Below are 21,826 nucleotides of genomic sequence, written 5' to 3'. Positions count from 1 at the left end.
GACACACTGAACTTCATCTGACAGTTGTTCCATCTTTGACGTCTTGTTTAAATATGATCTCCCTGCTGATGCTCTGATAGTGTGTTAACTGGGACAGTTCAGCTCTAATTAGGACTCAGATAGATAATTCGACATTGGTGCTATAATTATCATTGGGAAATACAGAACTAGGACCAGTGGAATGAGTGCGTGTGTCTGTGTGTGCGCGCGTGTGTCACACAGCAATCACACAATGGGCTACGTTCCCAGATTGTTCTCTAAATATGGGACAATGGTTATTGATTTCTTATTTGCAATTGTTTCAACAAAAATGATCAGCGCGCTATTATATATAATCCATAGATTAAAAGTATATGTTTAGACAGATCCAATCTCGTAGCCTACAATAGTCTACTGTCGCTTTTACTTGAACACAATCACGAGCTTCTGCTTATTTCCCAATACAATGTTGCCTCGATGTCTGCTGGTATAACAAGATAATAACCTTGCATAATTACCCCTTTACGCGGGACTTTGAATGTCTGGTCTTTACAGCTAGACGCATGCGCATTGCGAGGCATACTGGTCAGTCTCCGAAGCAGCTGTTTTAGGGTTTGAAATTCCAACATGGCAGTGGCTGTGGTCAGTGTTGCCTGCGCTAACTTGGAATGGTTTTAAATCCCACGCAGCCTCGCTTAACCCACCGCACAGTCATTCATCAGCAAGCTCTACCGTGGATCGATGTTACTCTAACCCCAGAGGTCGACCTGTCGCACATACAGGTAAGCCTTTCCAGAACTGGATTCGAGATGTCCGCAATTAAAGTAGCCGATATTAGGCGAGTCTTGCCTTAGCAGGGAACCCAAGCGCTTTATCGTAAAGACACCACCACCCACCGAGACATAATGAATCATACGGGATTTAACCATTCGCTGTTAAAAACAAGTTTAATTGCTTTTGCAATGCATTTATCAACGAGTTTGTTCGTTTTAGGATCGTAAAGTAGCGCATTTGCGTTTTGGATTAGTGTCACTTAAAACCGCATGGGTATGTTGTGTTCTTATGTAGGCTATCCAATTGCTATTGCTCGGTTCGAATGACAGTGCTTGTGTATGGGGGGTGCTGGGCCGATATTTGAATTGTTTCAAAGTAGCCAACTTTTATACACGCATACGGTGATTACAACAAGTATCCCTATGCATCATATCGTTCGCATCAGCGGATGCAATATCATAGTCCTTGTGACACGCCGTCTATTGTTAAAGCACGAGAGTAGCCTATGCTAGAGCTTGTGTATTTTTTTATCGGGCGAGAGCGATATCGCATGGAACTTTCTCGATAACATAATAACAGCAATCAATGCGCAAATGATCTGGTGTGAACCAAGTGGGTGCACCATCATATGATTTGCTCCCGCCTCTACAGCGCTATCCAACAGCGTTTTGCTGCCAGGGTCCACTTCCCTTGTAATAGTATGCGTGTAGGTTAGATGAGTATTTAGTAGCCCTGACTATAACGACTCACGTTAAACTGATATGTGAGAGTGGAGAATAGTGCTTCTTATGTAAAACAACCTTTGGAATTCCTCCTCGTCCAAATTCCAATTCCAATTCCAATGCTCTCCCCTCTTCTTCCCCGTTATTCGCAGCGAGACATGATCAGTAGCAGCAGCGTCTATGGTAGGTTCTTTTTGTTCCAATATTTCATTTGATTAACTGTTGTTATTTTTTTTTTTTTATTGTGTTTGTTTTGACCGTGCTTGTTTTCAAGCATGCGTTTTGTGTCAGTTTCTTTAAAATAATGACAGGAAATATGACTGATGTATGATGAGATATGTTGCATGCGTGCACATTGTTTGGTGAGAGTTTAGCAATGAAGGCCTACATGTTGATTTTTCCATGCTATCATCCTCAGGCTTGTGTCCAAATTAAAACAATTAAAAATAAAAAAATATATAATTTTGCATCATACTCTATCTAGGCCGAATTGTTGCCACTCTCGGAAAACAAATGATTACTATAGTATACATAATGGAATATTCCTGGCATCAGATGGTGGCCGTGAATGCAAACGGACCCTTGACGTTTGTCTGTGCTGCCTTTAAATGCACATAATTATGATGCCGATATGTTTTCGGGAACTGCTGCACCCACAACCCCTTTCACGCGCTGAGCTTGGGCAATAGTAGGCTAACAGGAATGTCTCCCAGGTCCACTTGTTATGTAGGCTATATTTAGAATATATTAGTCTGCTTAAATTATGACTAATATACCGGTAAACGTGTTATACTAATCTTCAAACGTTGTTATTACGGATATACTACTAGTAAATTAGTATAATCAAATTATTAGGAGAATAGACTGGAAGGTTAGCTTTTGTTAGTCTCAGGTGTGGCAAACAAACTGTAATGTAATCAAAATATATCCGTCATTGATCAGTAATTTGTTTTAATATAATGTTTATCTTAAACCAGAAGCCTACCCTACAAATAAGAATTATAGATAGTAATTATTTGTTAACCTCATCAGAAATGGCAAACAGCAGTAATTAAGCAGCTATTAATAGCACGTTAAGAGGCCATCTTTGTCACCATTAGCCCTTTATCAACATTGAACACTGAAATATATAGCCTAGTTAGGTTATTAGACACATATTTCAAATTGATAAAAGGATATTGATATATTTTGCATCAAAACCAAAATATCCCGAATGAGCATGACAATAATTCCACTTCATCCTGAATATGTGAACATAGAAGATTTAGGCCTATCCCATTTCTGGACTGGCTTTGTGACGTTGATCCGTATGCGTCGTACAAACTATTATATGAGGTGTTCATTCCAAAAGGGACAAGAATGAACTTTTATGAAGTCACAAAAAAAGAATGTTTGTGGTTTAGGTAATGTAGTATAACATTCATCGCATGGTAGGCCAGATAGAATGTTATGCACCAACTCTAATTTGTATTTCTCTGTATGTTCATGTTAAGCTACCTAGAAATAACAAATAGGACTTAGGCCTACTTTCTTCAACATCAACATGTTGTTCATTTGCCGTGTTCATTTGTCACTATGTTTTCACTTGTTGTTTTATACGTTAGTATAGAGATGAATGTTAATATTAGCCTCTCTCTCTCTCTCTCTCTCTCTCTCTCTCTCTCTCTCTCCTCTCTCTCTCCTCTCTCTCTCTCTCTCTCCTCTCTCTCTCCTCTCTCTCTCTCTCTCTCTCTCTCTCTCCTCTCTCTCTCTCTTAGAAACGCTTCACAGTTCGGGGTGTAGTTAGTCACATATGTTGGTTGACTATCCTTTTCCACCCCTTTACTTTACTAATTCATTCATTTAATGTAAATCCACTATATATGATAGAATAGATTTGTTTTCATTAGAATAGCCCACATAATGCAGCTTGTTATAGTGTAGGCTAATACAGCCAATAACTTCTCTGGAATAAAGATTAAGACTGTTTCAGATCGAGATATTCCGTTGCGTTGCAAAAATGTCCCTTGCTGTAATGCTGTTGCTTGATTCATTCTCAAATTTATTTTGCTTGATATATACAGCACATCTGTATTCCTGTTTTCGATTCTATTACGCACATCATGGAGCCTGTTTGCAAATCCAAATATCTCAGTTTGGGCCCCTACAGATGAGCGGTCTCTTGTCGCATAAGTCAAGGCAAAAGCCTGTGTGAACATTAAACACTATTTATTCCTTTTTTTTCTTTAAATCAGCCCAACTATCTGTACTGATATTTACTGGATTTAATTTGGTTATTTCCTAAATAAGGAAGTTGACATTCTACGCTGTTTAGTGTAGTGATGGATAGTTGGTATGCACTGAGCAGTCCCCTAACGGTGTGTTTCTACCCGGTGGTTCTCCTGATAAATTGATAGAGTGAGGGAAGTTGTGGAGGCTACAGTCACAGAGAGTGACTTATACCCCGTGTCATTTATACTGGCTGTTGCTGATGTAATGAGAGTCGTGTGTGTGTGTGTGGGACGGGGGGTGGAGTGTGTGTAGGTGTGTTGGGTGTGTGTGTGCGTGTGCGTGTGTGTGCGTGTGTGTGTGTGTTTGTGTGTGGGGGACGGGGGGTGGAGTGTGTGTGTGTGTGTGTGTGTGTGTGTGTGTGTGTGTGTGTGTGTGTGTGTGTGTGTGTGTGTGTGTGTGTGTGAGTGTGTGTAGGTGTGTTGGATGTGTGTGTGTGCGTGTGCGCGTGTGCGTGCGTGCGTGCATTCACTCTCACATGGTATTATAATGTTATAAGATCTAAACACTAAAGTTCACTATCCACTACACATCCCTACTATATTAGAAACTGAACTGACAGCACCACTGATTCCCCTCATTGTGTACGTAATGCCTCATTTTATGTCTATGTCAGAAGAGTCGTGATAGTTGCTCAAAGAGATAATGAAGGGGATAGTAGAGATATTAGAGAGGGTTAAAGAAAACGGTCTTCGCAAACAGAGACACTAATATACAACAGTCTCCTCTCGAGTACTTTGTTTATCTAGCTAGTGATTTCCCCTCTGACTCAGAGTGAATACAGAGAGCGGTTTGGCGTTAAGGCTAGCTGGACTATTCCCTGTGGGACTAAAGACAGGAATTAGCCTGACAGTTTCAAAACATCTGTAATGTTTACCATTAAAGAAGCCCTCTCTCTTCCAAAATTACTCCCTTGCATATACTGAACCCTGGGGAATTACTGCTGTGGAAGATGTATGTAGATGGAGTCCTTGTAATGTTAAAGAAAGAGACACTTGTCAGACGCTCTCTCTCTCTCTCTCTCTCTCTCTCTCTCTCTCTCTCTCTCTCTCTCTGTCTCTCTCTCTCTCTCTCTCTCTCTCTCTCTCTCTCTCTCTCTCTCTCTCGCTCTCTCGCTCTCTCGCAAATATCAGTGGACTTCTCTCGTCTGCCGCTCCTAACAAAGGCCGGCTTCAAATGAGATCTAGGCAGGGTTGTCATCTTTTAGCAAATATGTTAAGTGTTGTCTTTTGTGCTCTCCCCGTTTCAGCGAGCGAGGAATGACCCCAAGGGAGCCTGGCTCATGCAAATCCCTCTCCGAGTCTCTCTCTCGCTCTCTCTCTCTCTCTCTCTGTGTGTCCCCGAAAACTAGTCCCTGGACTTGTGGCAGCTGGCTATGTTGTCTTTGTGCGTGTCTCTCTGTGTGTGCTGACAACTCTCTCAGTGATCTAAGTTAGAGAGGCACACAGCGCTGGAAACGGGAGGCAGCTGTCTGTTGCTACGCTGTCTGTGAGACGGAGGAGCGTTCGTTCTGCCGCTGCAAAGATGAACGGCCGCCAATCCGTAAATCCTTGACATCCAGCCTGCCCCTCCCGGCTCTCCTCCTCCACTCCCTCCTCCTCTTACTCCTCCTCCTTCATTTCTTTTGGATCAGTCTGTCAGCTCTGGCTGTCTGTTTAGATGTTTTTTTGTGTGTGTTTGGTGTTCCTCTGACTGACAGTGTATGGGCAAAGGCATTCTTTTGGAAGGTATGATAGTCCCAGAGACAAACGCCAAAATCCTTCCTCTAGCCATTTGAACAGTGATCTGTTTGTTCTTCCCCTCCCTCAGACTGTCATCATGCTGTTATCATTCTGAATGCTGACAGCCCTGTGTCTTGTGGGGGTTTAGGAGAGAAAGAGGTCTCCTGATGTACAGTATCTGGTTTAGCACAGTAATACTTTTACTGTATCTGGGCTAAGAGCAGATATACATTGCCTTCAGAAAGTATTCACACCCCTTTACTTTTTCTACCCCATAATGTCAAAGGGGAATGATGTTTACTGTCATTTTTACAAATTAATAAAAAATGAAAAGCTGAAATGCTTTGAGTCAATAAGTATTCAACCCCTTTGATATGGCGAGCCTAAATAAGTCCAGGAGTAAAAATGTGCTTAAGAAGTCGCATAATAAAACAAGCAGACATTTGATACACACTTTGGATGGTGTATCAATATTAGAGGTTGACCGATTATGATTTTCCAACGCCGATACCGATTATTGGAGGACCAAAAATATATATTTGTAATAATGACAATTACAACAATGCTGAATGAACAATGAACACTTTAATTTTAACTTAATATAATACATAAATAAAATCAATTTAGTCTCAAATAAATAATGAAACATGTTCAATTTGGTTTAAATAATGCAAAAACACAGTGTTGGAGAAGAAAGTAAAAGTGCAATATGTGCCATGTAAGAAAGCTAACGTTTAAGTTCCTTGCTCAGAACTTGAGAACTTATAAAAGCTGGTGGTTCCTTTTAACATGAGTCTTCAATATTCCCAGTTGATACGTTTTAGGTTGTAGTTGTTGTAGGAATTATAAGACTATTTCTCTCTATACAATTTGTATTTCATAGACCTTTGACTATTGGATGTTCTTATAGGCACTAGTATTGCCAGCCTAATCTCGGGAGTTGATAGGCTTGAAGTCATAAACAGCGCTGTGCTTCAAGCATTGCGAAAAGCTGCTGGCAAATGGAGGAAAGTGTGGTTTGAATGAATGCTTACGAGCCTGCTGCTGCCTACCACCGCTCAGTCAGACTGCTCTATCAACTGTCAAATCATAGATTTAATTATAATATAATAAACACAGCAATACAAGCCTTAGGTCATTAATATGGTCAAATCCGGAAACTATCATTTAGAAAACAAAACGTTTATCCTTTCAGTGAAATACGGAACCGTTCCGTATTTTATCGAATGGGTGGCAACCCTAAGTCTAAATATTGCTGTTACATTGCACAACCTTCAATTTTATGTCATAATTATGTAAAATTCAGGCAAATTAATTACGGTCTTTGTTAGGAAGAAATGGGTGTTCACACAGTTTGCAAGGAGCCAGGCAACCCAAACGGCTGCATATACCCTGACTCTGCTTACACTGAACGCAAGAGAAGTGACACAATTCCAGGCACTGATTGATTATATGCAACGCAGGACAAGCTAGTTAAACTAGTAATATCATCAACCATGTGTAGTTAACTAGTGATTATGTTAAGATTGTTTTTTATAAGATAACTTTAATGCTAGCTAGCAACTTACCATGACTCCTTGCTGCCTGCACTCGCGTAACAGGTGGTCAGGCTGCTACGCAGTTCCTCGTGGATTGCAATATAATCGGCCATAATCGGCGTCCAAAAATGGTGATTACTGATTGTTATGAAAACTTGAAATCCGCCCTAATTAATCGGCCATTCTGATTAATCGGTCGACCTCTAATCAATATACCCAGTCACTACAAAGACACAGCTGTCCTTCCAACCTCAGTTGCCGGAGAGGAAGGAAACTGCTCAGGAATTTCAGCATGAGGCCAATGGTGATTTTAAAATAGTTACAGAGTTGAATGGCTGTTATAAGAGAAAACTGAGGATGGATCAACAACATTGTATTTACTCAACAACCCCAACGTAATTGACAGAGTGAAAAGAAGGAAGTGCGTGCAGAATAAAAATATTCTAAAACATGCATCCTGTTTGCAATAAGGCTCTAAAGTAATGCTGCAAAAAATGTGGCAAAGCAATTCATTTTTTGTGTTAATACAACACATTACTGAGTACACTCTCCATATTTTCAAGCATAGTGGTTGCTGCATCATGTTATGCGTATACTTGTAATCGTTAAGGACTGGGGAGTTTTTCAGGATAAAAAAATAAAAGGAATGGAGCTAAGCACAGGCAAAATCCTAGAGGAAAAACTGGTTCAGTCTGCTTTCCACCAGACATTGAGAGATGAATTCACCTTTCAGAAGGACAATAACCTAAAACTCAAGGCCAAATCTACACTGGAGTTGCTTACCAAGATAACAGTGGATATTCCTGAGTGCCCAAGTTACAGTTCTGACTTAAATCTACTTGACAATCAATGGAAAGACCTAAAAATGGTTGTCTAGCAATGACCAACAACCAATTTGACAGAGCTTGAATAATTTTGAAAAGAATAATGGGCAAATGCTGCACAATCCAGGTGTGCAACGCTCTTAGACTTAACTATAAAGATTCACAACTGTAATCTTTGCAGGTGCTTCTACAAAATATTGACTCAGGGGTGTGAATACTTATGTAAATCAGACATTTCTGTATTTAATTTTCAAAACATTTGCAAAAAATGTCTAAAAACATATTTTCCCTTTGTCATTATGGGGTATTGTGTATAAATGAAAATAAATAAATGTAATACATTTTGAATTCAGGCTGTTACACAACAGAATGTGGAATAAGTCAAGAGGTATGAATACTTTCTGAAGGCACAGTACTTTAGGTATCACCATATACCCAGTAATAAGGGGAGGGATGTCTTTTTTGTATGGATGGATATTTTCATTATGGTGACGATAGTCAGCACTTTGTATTCATTTAGTATTTTGAGTATGGTATTTTGAGTGGGCCCCATTATTGTAAAATCTATTATTATTCATTTTCGTAACGTAAAATACATTCAACATGTTCGCATAGTGGTGGATCCATTACAAGTGGGTTTCAGGGAGGTTTTTTTTCTGACGTTGTAATTGTGTATGGTGCAGAAAGACAAGTGTGAGAGCCCAGGTGTGTGTTGAGATTTGTGGTCGTAAATTAGTAGACAAGTAAAGGAATCAGTGTGTGGCCTGGAAGGGGAAGCAGTGTCAGACAACAGTCCACTAGTGACCATCTACCGTTTAAAACACTTTACCCATCATGCAACTATACCCATCTGTGAACACTGAGACAGAGAGCACACATCTCGGGAACATCGCACTGTTTCTTCATCCAGAGTTCAGCGAAATTCACCTTGGTGTGAATACAGGAATTAAAATAATATCTTCCCTGTGCATGGCAAGTGCTCAAAGTGTTTGAAGTTCCCCTGTTTTTTTATGTAATGCTCAATTTTCATAGGTTTAATCAAATCGAAGCTATGGATTTTTTTACCTCTCTTTTTTTCACTGCCCATTTGGAATTTTAATCAGTAATTTCTCACCCCGCGTGGCTCTCTCCTGCTCAATCTCTCCATACTACCCATGGCTAAGATTCTCTCTTAGATATTAACACATTCTACCGAGATGATGGGAAAAGTTAAATATGCTAAAGACTTATTAAAGCTAACGTCCCGCTACCGGATATTCGGCTTCGTTAGATCCACAATAGACCACGGCTTATCCTGTACATTGTATTTTCAAATGAGACCTTCTGCAATTCTAATTAAGTTATTGATATGGACATCTGAGTTAAACGGTGCATTGATATGCGAAGCGGCCTCGCGTTCATTTGCCTGATGAGGGAACCAGTTACTAAACGATGACTGCTTTTTTCAGGGCTGCTGGGGGGGAGAGAAAAAGACAGCAGCAGAGAGAGCGAGAGAGGGAATTGAGTCATCTCTCATCTCTCTTCTGCCTGTGATCTGATCCTATATCTTACTCTGTGCGTCTCGGCTGGTGTACAGCTTGATTAGGCAGACGATCATTGGAGAATCGCGCAATCTCTCTCTCTTTCTCTTGTCAGCCACGGTCAAGTAAGTCCCTGTCTGGCATTTTCATTCACCCAGCCCCTCTCTCCGCAGAGCTGTGTATGTGTGTGTGTGTGTGTGTGTGTGTGTGTGTGTCTGACAGCTTGGCAGGCTGCCAGGGGGTGGCACAAAGGACCTTGAGTGGCTGGGCTGGGTGTGTTGTGTGTGTGTGTGTGTGTGTGTGTGTGCGGCACGGCCAGCACGGCAGCCTGTGGCCTGTCTCCGGGAGGGAAGGGTGAGAATCAGACAGCGAGGACGGAGGAGAAAAGTGTTTTGTAAAGTGCCGCGTCCAGCAGAAGCGTGTGCATAATCAGGTTGATCTGCGGGGGACCTGTGGAGAAGGGTGTGTGTCTGTGTGTGGCAATGTGTATGCAAGCATGTTTGTATCATTGTGGGTGTGCGTGCCTATTTGTGTGCTAGAGTCTCTATCAGGTTTTGTGTGTTTTGTGTCGGGTGAAGGGTTTGGCTGCATGGATAATGTAGGACGGTACTGTATGCGCTGGGTAATGAGATGCAGCTCCGAGCTCCTCAACCTAGTTTCATACATTATCCATACCGGCAGATACACGTGTGGTTTTGACTTGTGAGTGGGTGTGCGTCAGTCGTGGGAGTTGTTTTGCGTCAAAGAGGGCAGAATCTTTTTTTTTAAGACACCCGATTCAATTGCTTCAATTATTTTAAAAAGGTTTTGTTCGACGTGTAGGAAATATATCCTCTTATACTTTTAACTCACCACTCGCTTGTTTTAGTCTCATTAGATAGAAAACATGCAAAAAATCAGTGTGTGTTCTTCTTGTATGTGTTTCTGTTCTTAGAGTGTGTATGGCAAAAGAACCTCATCACATTTAGACAGAGTGTTGAATTGAGAGACTTGGCCAACTTCCATCCTCCACCCGGTCGACACATTAATCCTGTTCTCCACACTCCTCTGGGCCAATGAGAACCCTGGGGGGTCTCAATGACATGATTACTAATGTGTGCTTTGGAAAAAAGACTGCCATTGTGTTCTGCAAAGCTCATAAACCACTGTATGATTTGTCCATTGTTGTCAAATCACTTTGCTTTCGCCAGGAACTAGGCATTTCACTGAAGGCTTAATGCTTTTGAAACCATCAGCAACGTATTCGAGTTCCTCTTTTGTTACTTTGGCCGGGAAACTGCCAAGAGCGCTACTCTGAATATTGTTGTCAGGAAAGAAAAGGGGGTTTTGCCAGAAGAGTCCATTGAGCAGACTGAATGGACCATTCATATTTAAGAAGAATTACCCAGACGCCATATTGTTGGCGCAACAAGGCTAAACGCTCTCCAACAAGGGCGACATTGTGGGTATTTTGGCGAGGTGTGAAAGTGTAGAAAGCATGGGTCCTTAAAAAAGTTTTTTTTTTAAACTGCGGTGGGCCGTATGAACGGAATAAAATCATTTTTGCAATATTATGAAAAGGGGTGTGAGTATTTTTAAAGTGGTAGTGGATAGGACTGGTAATTGGCAGGGACCTCACGGTACAATATTATCACCATACTTAGGTGTCGATACAATATGGATTGTGATTCTCACGATTCTATATGTATTGCGATTCGAAGATGGAAAGAGACGGAGAACAAGCCATAAAGGAAAACATTTTTTTTTGTACAGGTACAGCCAACTAGCGCAAAAATAATATTGCAATATTGTCAAAACGATACGACACGAAATATCGTTAAAAAGTAATATGCCGATATCTACAGTAACTATCGATTTTTTCCCCCCCATCACTAACTGGTAACTGTAGATTTATCTTAGGGTCAAACATATTTGTCATTTTAGAGATGATCGTTTTATGGTTGATCTTCAAAGCACCACATTAAATTCACAATGTATTGTTACGTAAGCAAAGGTTCACTTACTGTTCGCTGCTCCAAAATGGGTTTTATTGAAGCTAGTGATACAGCAACATTTTAACTGACCCATATTTGTCCTGTGCCAATGTCAGTTATCCCTCTCTTTTCATGAATTTTACAATGTAACCCAGTTATTTGCTACAGAACACCTTCCCCCAGCATTCTCCACTGATAATTCTAATAGCAGAATATTCTTAACAAACTTTAGAAGGTACTACCCAGCTAACACATTTTGGTTCCAAGAACGTTGTAGGAAAACCAAAGGAGAACCTTTAGGGAATGTTACGGGAATATTCTGTGCTAGCTGGGTACAGTACCACACCTTTGAATTTGTTCTGTAAGCACTAGAATACCTGCTCCCTTGGAAGGCAGTCCAGTCCCGTTTACAGTACGGTATTAGCTCGCTAGGCTATAGGCCTTAGCATAATGTCATCTAGTCTAGGGCCTTTATGTCACCCTGGCCATGCATTCACCCGGGTATTAATCACCACTGTGGATCTGCGTCTTAGAGGATTATCAAATTTATTGTTTGGCTGCCCGGTACTGTAATGGGTGTTTAATTACTCAATAAAAGCGCTTTTATGGATTCCAGTCCTCCCGTGTATCGAGCAAATGGTATTGATCTGGCTCTCCGCTGCAACATGATCGCCTGTGAAGGAGAATCAGAGCCACCCGCCTGCCTGCCAATGGGCCTGCTCGTTCATTAGTAGCACATTACATACTGGGTTGGTTCAGACATAACGTTGGTAAGATCAGGGTCTAGACAAGACAAACAGTTAGTACCTTAAACGTGTAGATTTCCTGATATTACACATTCGTCATAAGGTAGTCTGATTTCAATAGAATCATTATCAATATGGCTATGTGGTGTTCTGTTAGCACAATTAAGACTCTCTTCCGCCGACTTGCTACAGCCTAGCTGAGATAGAGTTCAACTCTGAGACGTCTACCTGCTAAACGGCTTGTTTCTGTAATCTGTATGCCCATTGTGGTCTCCCAGGCACGACGCTCATAACGCCGTATTTCTCCAGCCCTCCCCCTAGCGATTACAGGGGTGTGAAATCATCCTAACATGAGGGAAAATGCACGTGTTTTAGGAGATTATAGTAGTTGAGTGCTATCTTTAAGTAGGTATTTCATTGTGTGTGCGTGCAGTACCGAATATCTGTTTTGCGATCTCTTGATTTTTAGGCCACACCTGAATAACTCGATAAAGACTACATCTAATCCTTAATACTGTAATTTGGGGTTCACCGGTGAAATCATTGGAGAGTAAGCTTATAGGTCACCTAAGACAAATCAATCTTAGTCTCTCTCATATCTTCAAGCATTTCAAATGAATGTTTCCCCACTTAACAGTGAGACAGAGGAGTCAGTGTGGAGATGTTAGTGAAAAAACTGCGTAGCGTGGGGGAGACGGACCTCGACAGACCATAATAGCAGCATTGTCCAATATGGACTACAGTGCCTTTGTAGATAAAGGAATTTTCATGGCGATTCACTTGAACACAGACATGAGCGAAATGTGCTCGGACTGTGGATAATATGAAATTGTCCTCACCTCTCGCAACTATAGTTTAAGTCCTGTTTACTGTGCCGCTAGTCAGGGAGAGATCTTTTGCGGTTGTATTTAACAGATATTAGATTTAGAGCTTAGTGTCTGTGTACGGCCACATCGATCATCAACCATCACTCCATCACTTGTAAATAACCTGAGATGATCATTACTTCAGTCCCGGGGTCGTTGTTTTCCACCATTTTCACATTGAGGACCACAATATATCTTTCAGACTGTCAAATATCCCTAGCTTCCATTAAATATCATATAGATTGCTATATGGTTAGCAGTCAAATCATTATTTTGATTAAAAGATAAAGGAGGCTCAGTTGACGTTGAATGGGTTATCTACATACTTGTGTGCACTTGCATTCGTCTATGTCTGATTAATGTACATGAGCAATCTGTAAACATAAAGATATGCATATTCCCTCCCCTTTTACCCTCATGTACCCTCCCAGTACCACCTCTGTGGTCAGAGTGAGTATTGGAGAAGACTATTCATTCCGTGCTGAACCAGTGAACTAAGTAATCTGAATGTGCAAGAGGGACAGGCCTATTGGTTTACAAATCAATTGGCTGCATGTCCATGCCATTAGGTTGACATGTTACGGATGCAGTAAGAAGTGGTCGTAGAGGCAGGCTGTGGTTTGTTCCCCTGCTCCCCTGGACTTAGTCAGCTACTAGACTCGCTTATCTCTTTTTTCCATTCATTCTCTCTGCCTTTTCTTCGCTCCACCACTGTTTGGCTATTCTCAGTGGATGAGTGCTTCAGGGGATATTGCTTACGGGAAAGTGTTTGTGTGTGTGGTGTGTGTGTGTGTGTGGAGAGAGGAGATATTTTGGCCAATGAACCCTTGTTTAGCTCCATCCTCTAGCTCTGCTTTCTTGGAGTGAGTAAGTGCTCCCCAGGGAGAGAGGGCTGTAGTTTACCCAGGCTTAATGCACACACACACACACACACACACACACACACACACACACACACACACACACACACACACACACACACACACACACACACACACACACACACACACACACACACACACACACACACACACACACACACACACACACACACACACACTGGCTCAGTGATGTGTGGTGCTGTGGGATAGAAAACAAAAGTAATCTTAACAGATTCCCATGTTGGACACGGACTCATAGCCTCATTTTACTTGGCTGAAGTCAATTTAGGAATATGTTTGAATAGCTAATTTAATACACAGTTCAAAATTGCCCCCGCCCCTATAATAAGGCCCGTAGAAATGTTTTATATGTAATTCACTACAGGTACCTGTGTGAGCTAGTCTAGCTGGGCTAGGATGTTGTAATTCACTACAGGTACCTGTGTGAGCTAGTCTAGCTGGGCTAGGATGTTGTAATTCACTACAGGTACCTGTGTGAGCTAGTCTAGCTGGGCTAGGATGTTGTAATTCACTACAGGTACCTGTGTGAGCTAGTCTAGCTGGGCTAGGATGTTGTAATTCACTACAGGTACCTGTGTGAGCTAGTCTAGCTGGGCTAGGATGTTGTAATTCACTACAGGTACCTGTGTGAGCTAGTCTAGCTGGGCTAGGATGTTGTAATTCACTACAGGTACCTGTGTGAGCTAGTCTAGCTGGGCTAGGATGTTGTAATTCACTACAGGTACCTGTGTGAGCTAGTCTAGCTGGGCTAGGATGTTGTAATTCACTACAGGTTGTCATGTACAAATCTTCCCAGCGTGAAATAGTCCCCAATCGTTCTGATTGTGAAGTCAAGTTGTAAACATTTTCACAGCAGTCAATAATTGCACGCGCATCTGTGTGGGTGGCTGAGATCGTGCATATGTTTCTCTCACACCTCCTCGCCCTTGATTTAGCTAGCTTACTAGCATAATTAGCTGTAAACTGGTCAAGATGACTTGTTCTCAGAGATGTGCAGTTTTAATTTGTTTGTATAGCTAACTAACTAACTAACTAACTAACTAACTAACTAACTAACTAACTAACTAACTAACTAACTAACAAACAAATATATGCACTGTCAATTGAAAACGTAGCGCCCAAGTCTTTGGAATCGCAAAAAATCTCTCCTCACATCAACCCTCAGCACTTTGACATGTGAATCCGGGTATTTATATGCTGACCTCACGCCTCAACAAGCTTCTGATTGGTCAGAGTCAATACTCCTGGCCACCATTGATTGGCAGATGTGTGAAGCCAATGCGCATGCCCACAGAACAGTTTTTCGAGGTCGAGGCAGGGTGTGAGAGAAACATCCACATGAGCTCAGCCATCCACATAAAGAGATGAGCTCAGCCATCCACAAAAAGAGATGAGCTCAGCCATCCACAAAAAGAGATGTGCTCAGTCATCCACATAAAGAGATGAGCTCAGCCATCCACATAAAGAGATGAGCTCAGCCATCCACATAAAGAGATGAGCTCAGCCATCCACAAAAAGAGATGAGCTCAGCCATCCACAAAAAGAGATGTGTTCAGTCATCCACATAAAGAGATGAGCTCAGCCATCCACAAAAAGAGATGAGCTCAGCCATCCACATAAAGAGATGAGCTCAGCCATCCACATGAAGAGATGTGCTCAGCCATCCACAAAAAGAGATGAGCTCAGCCATCCACATAAAGAGATGTGTTCAGTCATCCACATAAAGAGATGAGCTCAGCCATCCACATAAAGAGATGAGCTCAGCCATCCACATAAAGAGATGAGCTCAGCCATCCACATGAAGAGATGTGCTCAGCCATCCACAAAAAGAGATGAGCTCAGCCATCCACATAAAGAGATGTGCTCAGTCATCCACATAAAGAGATGAGCTCAGCCATCCACATAAAGAGATGAGCTCAGCCATCCACATAAAGAGATGAGCTCAGCCATCCACAAAAAGAGATGCGCTCAGCCATCCACATAAAGAGATGCGCATGCAATTATTTAACTGGGAACATTTTCGCGCTGGGACAAATTTTACAGCATGACGTCACAATCAGGACACAATCAAAACGATTGAGAACTATTTCACACTGGGAAGATTATTACATGACACAGGTACCTGTGTGAGCTAGGCTAGCTGGGCCACATGCTAGCCCAGCGAGCCTTGCTCAGCTGGTACTCTACCCTGCACCTTAGAGACCTCTGCCCTATGCACATGGTCATTGAACACTGGTCACTTTAATCATGTTTACGTAATGTTTTACCTACTTCCTATCTATATACTGTATTCTAATCAAGGCTCATCCTATATAACTACTGCCGTACACACCTTTGCTATTCATATACTGTCCATACTGTCTATACACAACACTATATACACTGTATATATTTATACTCCCGACTCTGACATTGCTCGTTCTTTTTCTTAATTTCTTTATTTTTATTTTGGGGATTTTTGTGTATTGTTTTTATTGTTACGTATATTGCACTGTTGGAGCATGAGCATTTTACTGCACCTCCGATAGCATCTGCAAAATATGTCTAGCAACCAATAACATTTCATTTGATTTGTAATTGGTTGTGAGCTAGGCTAGCATGGCTATCATGTTGTAATTGGGTTAATGTGTACCTGGTCTTCGAGGGTCAGTCAAGTGAGCGTGTCAGTGTGGTGTGTCGCATTTCCTTTCCTTTATTTTACTTTCCTCTCTCATGCTCTCTCTTTCTGTTAGCCTCCCCCCTCTCTCTCTCTCACTGATTGTCTGAAAGTGTGGCCACAGTAAGGTAGGAGATGACTGACTTATTGCAGTACTGTGTTGTCCAGAGGAAGGGGGTAGACGTTGCCCATAGCAACTGATTTTGGGTCAGTTATTTTCACCAAAGCTAATGATGTCATCTCCTCAGCACCGTTAAGGTTCATTGCACTCTTTCACTTTGACCCTTGCGATGCCATTTTAGTCGTTCTCATTCAAATCAATGTTCTTGTTTTTTGAAGTGAGATACTGGTCAAATGTTTGATGGTGCACACAAGAAAAGTGTGTTTCTAATATCCGCTTTATACTGGTTTATCTGTAGTACAGCTTCGACCACTCTAACACCTATTGGGTACATTAACGGTGAATGTGATTAAAGCCAGAGATCGATAGAGACTGACACACTGCTGGGGGGGTGTCACCAGAGGTGTGTGTGTGTTTATGTGTGCTCGTGTGTGTGTGTGTGTGTGTGTGTGTGTGTGTGTGTGTGTGTGTGTGTGTGTGTGTGTGCGTGTGCGTGTGCGTGTGTGTGTGTGTGTGTGTCATGGTGCACCCACCCCAGTAATGGGAGAGCAGACGCTGCCTGTTAACAGGCCTACAGCTGCTGTCAGGCACTCTCTCTAACTCTGTTAGGGCCCTTATTGATTGCTCATTATTACTGTTCCCTGAAAGATGAGCTTCCCTTATGATTACATTAAATCTGCTCTCTCTTATTCCTCTGAGACACCGTCTGGCTTATTGCTTCCCCCCATCACGTTCCAACCTCCAAGATGCCATATTAAGGAGGAGGTAGGCATTTTGTAATCGCCGCGGTTTTGACTGTTTAGTTCGATCCTTCCAAATACCTGTCTGGAAATTGTTTGAGGAATTGACTAGCCCGGTCTCTCTGTGAAACGGAAATAAGCGATGATTGATATTCTTTTTTTGTCAATTGTAATTATACTTTTTGCCAAACTTACAATAATGTATTTTTTTTATTTCCTCCCCACTAATTTGATGTAATTCTAAAACAGTCATTGTAAAACAAAAGGGAAAATAGAGGATGGGAGATGAAATAATGACTAATGACACATTGACAGTAAGAAAATAGTTTTCAAATGAAGCAAGTATCTGTGTCTTTCCTCTTTCTGTGGTGTGATATCATGAGTGAGTTGTCTGAAATATTGATCAGTCAGTCACGGGCTGGTTCTTGTAAAGTTTGGACTTTTCCAAATCTACCCCTCAGTCTCAGAGCTGCATCAGAGGCCATCTTATCACTCAGTCCCGATGAATTATTCAAAGGAATCGACTGCGTCAGTTCAGTCTGAGGACCTGTGATGATGTTACGCTGACTGCCTAGCTGGCTTGATATTCACTCAGAGAACCGTAATGGATGTCCTCGTAGAGTCAAACTAACAGCTCATTCCAACTTCCAAAGACACAAATGTCTCGGGAGCAAAGAGACTGAAATATGTGTTCTGTAGTTTGGTTGGTGTTATTTATATTTTGAGTGTGTGTGTGTGTGTGTGCGCGCGTGTGTGTGTGTGTGTGTGTGTGTGTGTGTGTGTGTGTGTGTGTGTGTGTGTGTGTGTGTGTGTGTGTGTGTGTGTGTGTGTGTGTGTGTGTGTGTGTGTGTGTGTGTGTGGTGTGTGTGTGTGTGCGGCTCCTCAGCGGTAGACTGGGGAACGCTAGTGAGAATCTCTTGCCCCCTCGACACATCTGGCTCAGTCTCAATGCCACAGATCGATGGCCATATTGATCCACTGTTTGAGTGTTTAGACAACCTGTGTGAATTCCACCAGAATGAAATCCACATTGAATTCAAAGTAGAGGTATTTTAGACTACAAATGAGTCTGGAGTTTTACAAAATTGTTAAATATTATGAGCAATATTGACGTAAACGCATTTTTCTTATTCCGTATAATTTCAGATATGAAAGAATTGCAAACTGTCAATAATGTCCTTTTATTAGGTGTGTCTGTATCCCTTCATGTAGATTTTTGTTGGATGAAAAACCCGCCTGAGGTGGCAGTGCCTGATGTGAAGTGTGAAAGACTTGACACCTTTGACTTCCAAACTGATCCCATGCGTTTACAGTTCAATATGGAGGTTGGGGTTATTTCAGAATGGTGCTGTTCAGTAGTAGAGACGGGCTGTGCTCTGCTGACAGCAGTTTTTAATCTGAGCCAACTCCTGTTTGGAGCGGGCCTCTCTGACCCCCATCTCACCAACACGCGGTCGCCCGCCTTTTCCTCTTTTGGAGGATTGTCAGGGTGGCTATCATCAGATAATTAGCAGCAGCAGAACTCTTAACTGGTGACTCCTGTCTCTGTTGGAGGGGTTTGCACGGTTGGCTATGGCAGTGTAGAATTTATTCTGACACAAACAACTATCAAGAAGTGCATGCATTTGATGCACGCACGCACACACACACATTCATTCACAAACAGTGTCACTTTGACAGCCACGGCTGGCTCGTCTGTCAAAAGCTTAACGTTACCGTGCCTGCCGCAGCACACACACACACACACACACACACACACACACACACACACACACACACACACACACACACACACACACACACACACACACACACACACACACACACACACACACAGACAGAAAGCCAGTGACAACAGACAAGGTGAAATATTGTTGGGAATCTGCTTGCGTTTTCTAACATTCAGGAGGAAATCAGTGGCTGGTGTTAAATAACCATTCAAGAGGAAACTCTGGTTCCACTGTTGTCCGAAGTTTAAAAGTTATGTGACAAAACTCTTTTAAATGAAGATAATAGTAATTGTAGATATTTCTTGTACGTTAAATGTACCAAATTGGCTTTAATTGACATTTGATTTCGCTGAAAAATATTTTTCAATAGCTTTAGTGTTTACGATGTTGATGGATTATCTAATGAGAGATCACTGCTGTTTGTATCATGGCTGTGCACCCCCCAAGTCGACACCACACTGGCACTCAAGGAATTACAGAGGAATATGAACAAATTGGAAATAGCAAACAGCATATCTTGAGGCCACATTCGTTGTAGCCGGGGACTTTAACAAAATAAATCGAAGGAAAGTTCTCCCAAAATTCCACCAACACATCTCTTGCCTCTTGCAGGAAAAATAAGTTGGACCATTGTTATTCTCCATTCCGAGATGGATACAAAGCCTACCTTCGACCCCCTTCGGAAAATCAGACCACACCTTTATCTTGCTCCTGCAAGTCTACAAGCAAAAATTAAAGCAGGAAAAAGCCATGGTAAGATTTGTTAAATGCTGGTCTGACCAATCAGAATTTATGCTACAAGACTGGGAAATGTTCTGGGGCTGCCTCTGACAATAACATCAATAAGTATACAGACTCAGTCACAGGGTTCATCAGGAAATGCATAGAGGATGTTATCCCAACAATGACTATTCACACATATCCCAAAAAGAAATTGTAGTTCAATAGCAACATCCGTGCAAAACTGAGAGCGCGGACCAACGCATTCAAATTGGATTTCTGGGAATATGGATGAATACAATAAGACCAGCTACGACCTCCAGAAATAAATCAAAAGACGAAAAAAGACAGTACAGGGATTGCATTTCGACGACTCTGACGCTAGACGCATGTGGCAAGGACTACAAACCATTACGGACTACAAGGGAATAACTAGCAGCACTGCGAACACAGATGCCTTTCTCCCAGACAAGCTAAACAACTTCTACTGTATGCTCGTTTCGAGGCAATCAACACTGATCCTTCTACGAGGCCCCCCGCTGCTGTAGAGGACTGAGCTCTCAATCTCTGTGACTGACGTGAGTAGGACCTTCAAGCATGTGATTACTCGCAGAGCAGCTGGCCCAGACGGCATCCCCGGCCGCGTCCTCAGAGCATGTGCAGACCAGCTGGCTGGAGTGTTAAACCTCTCCCTGTCCCAGTCTGTGGTGACCACATGCTTCAAGATATCCATCATAGTCCCTTTACCCAAGCAAACTAAGGTAACCCGCCTAAATTACTATCGCCCTTGAAGAATATTCAACGATAAATACACAACGCAGAGAACTAGAGATCTGTTTAGAATCTGTGTATGGGTTCCAGTTCGGGACTCATAGCTAGCTACGTGTGGAAAATTATTATTGGTACAAACTATCTATACATTGAAGCCTGAAACGGGGTGCTTTGTTTTTGGCCATTGGCCAAATTTTACTATAGTGAATTCTAGTTGGTCAACCACAGGCTAGGCGTCGGTATAAACTACATCTTGTCTCTTTGTTCAGCGGGAGAAACAACGAGAACACAAAAGAACGAACATCGAACATCCACTTTCAAGCATAACAACAATGATTTGTTCTCTGTGAATAAATATATTTTTCTCCCCCTGATTTGCTTTGGGGTCTGTGTTGTTGAAGAATAACATCAACTGCTAAAACCCTGTAGCACTCACTTCTGTCATCATGAAGTGCTTCGAGAGGCTGATCAAGGACCATATCAGCTCCACCTTACCTGACACCCTGGACAAGAGGAACACCTATGTGAGAATGCTATTCATTGACTACAGCTCAGCATTCAACACCATAGGCCCCTTCAAGCTTGACACTTAAGTTCAAGGCCCTGGCTTTGAGGACCATCTGCAACTGGATCCTGGACTTCCTGACAGGCAGACCCCAGGTGGTGAGGGTAGGCAACAACACCTCTGCCACACTGACCCTCAACAAGGAGGCCCCCCCATGGGTGCATCCTCAGCCCTCTCCTGTACTCCCACAACTGCTTGGCTACGCATGACTCCAACACCATCATTAAGTTTGCCGACGACGCAATGGTGGTGGGCCTCATCGTCGAAGTGACAACATACAGGGAGGAGGTAGGAGCCCTGGCACTGTGGTGACAGAGAAACAGCCTCTCCCTCAGCGTCAGCCAAACCAAGGAGCTGATCGTGGACTACAGGAAACAGGGGGAGGAGCACGCCCCTATTGTCATTGACAGGGCTGCAATGGAGAGGGTCAAAAGCTTCAAGTTCCTCAGAGAACCTGACATGGTCCAATTACACTACCACCATAGGCGCCTGAAGAAATTTAGCATGGGCCCTCAGATCCTAATGAAGTTCTACAGCTGCACAATCAACAGCCTGGTATGGCAACTGCTTCGCCAAAAACCAGAAGGCCCTACAGAGGACCTACTACATCCCTGGGGGCGACCTTCCTGCCTTCCAGGACATCTACACCAGGCGGTGCCCGAGGAAGGCCCAAAAGATCATTAAGGACTC

At 42.4% G+C, this 21,826-nt stretch overlaps 1 protein-coding gene across 2 annotated transcripts in view; it reads left to right on the top strand.

Moving 5' to 3' along the window:
• Window positions 1-586: 586 nt before the first annotated feature.
• Window positions 587-21,826, top strand: part of LOC106574564 (fidgetin) — a 37,341-nt gene continuing 16,101 nt past the window's right edge. The window contains exons 1-2 of one of the 2 annotated variants that reach the window (XM_014150546.3): window positions 587-761; window positions 1,628-1,658. In XM_014150546.3, the coding sequence (XP_014006021.2) occupies window positions 648-761; window positions 1,628-1,658 (145 nt within the window). In that variant the 5' untranslated portion in view covers window positions 587-647. The remainder of the gene's footprint in view (window positions 762-1,627; window positions 1,659-21,826) is intronic. The other variant, XM_014150548.3, reaches the window with a different exon arrangement.

Source organism: Salmo salar, chromosome 16 (genome assembly GCF_965601325.2).
Source record: "Salmo salar chromosome 16, fSalSal1, whole genome shotgun sequence".
In the NCBI taxonomy this organism is placed as follows: Eukaryota; Metazoa; Chordata; class Actinopteri; order Salmoniformes; family Salmonidae; genus Salmo; species Salmo salar.
Note: the sequence above shows the minus strand (reverse complement) of the source record. Positions and strands in the feature narration are given on the sequence as shown.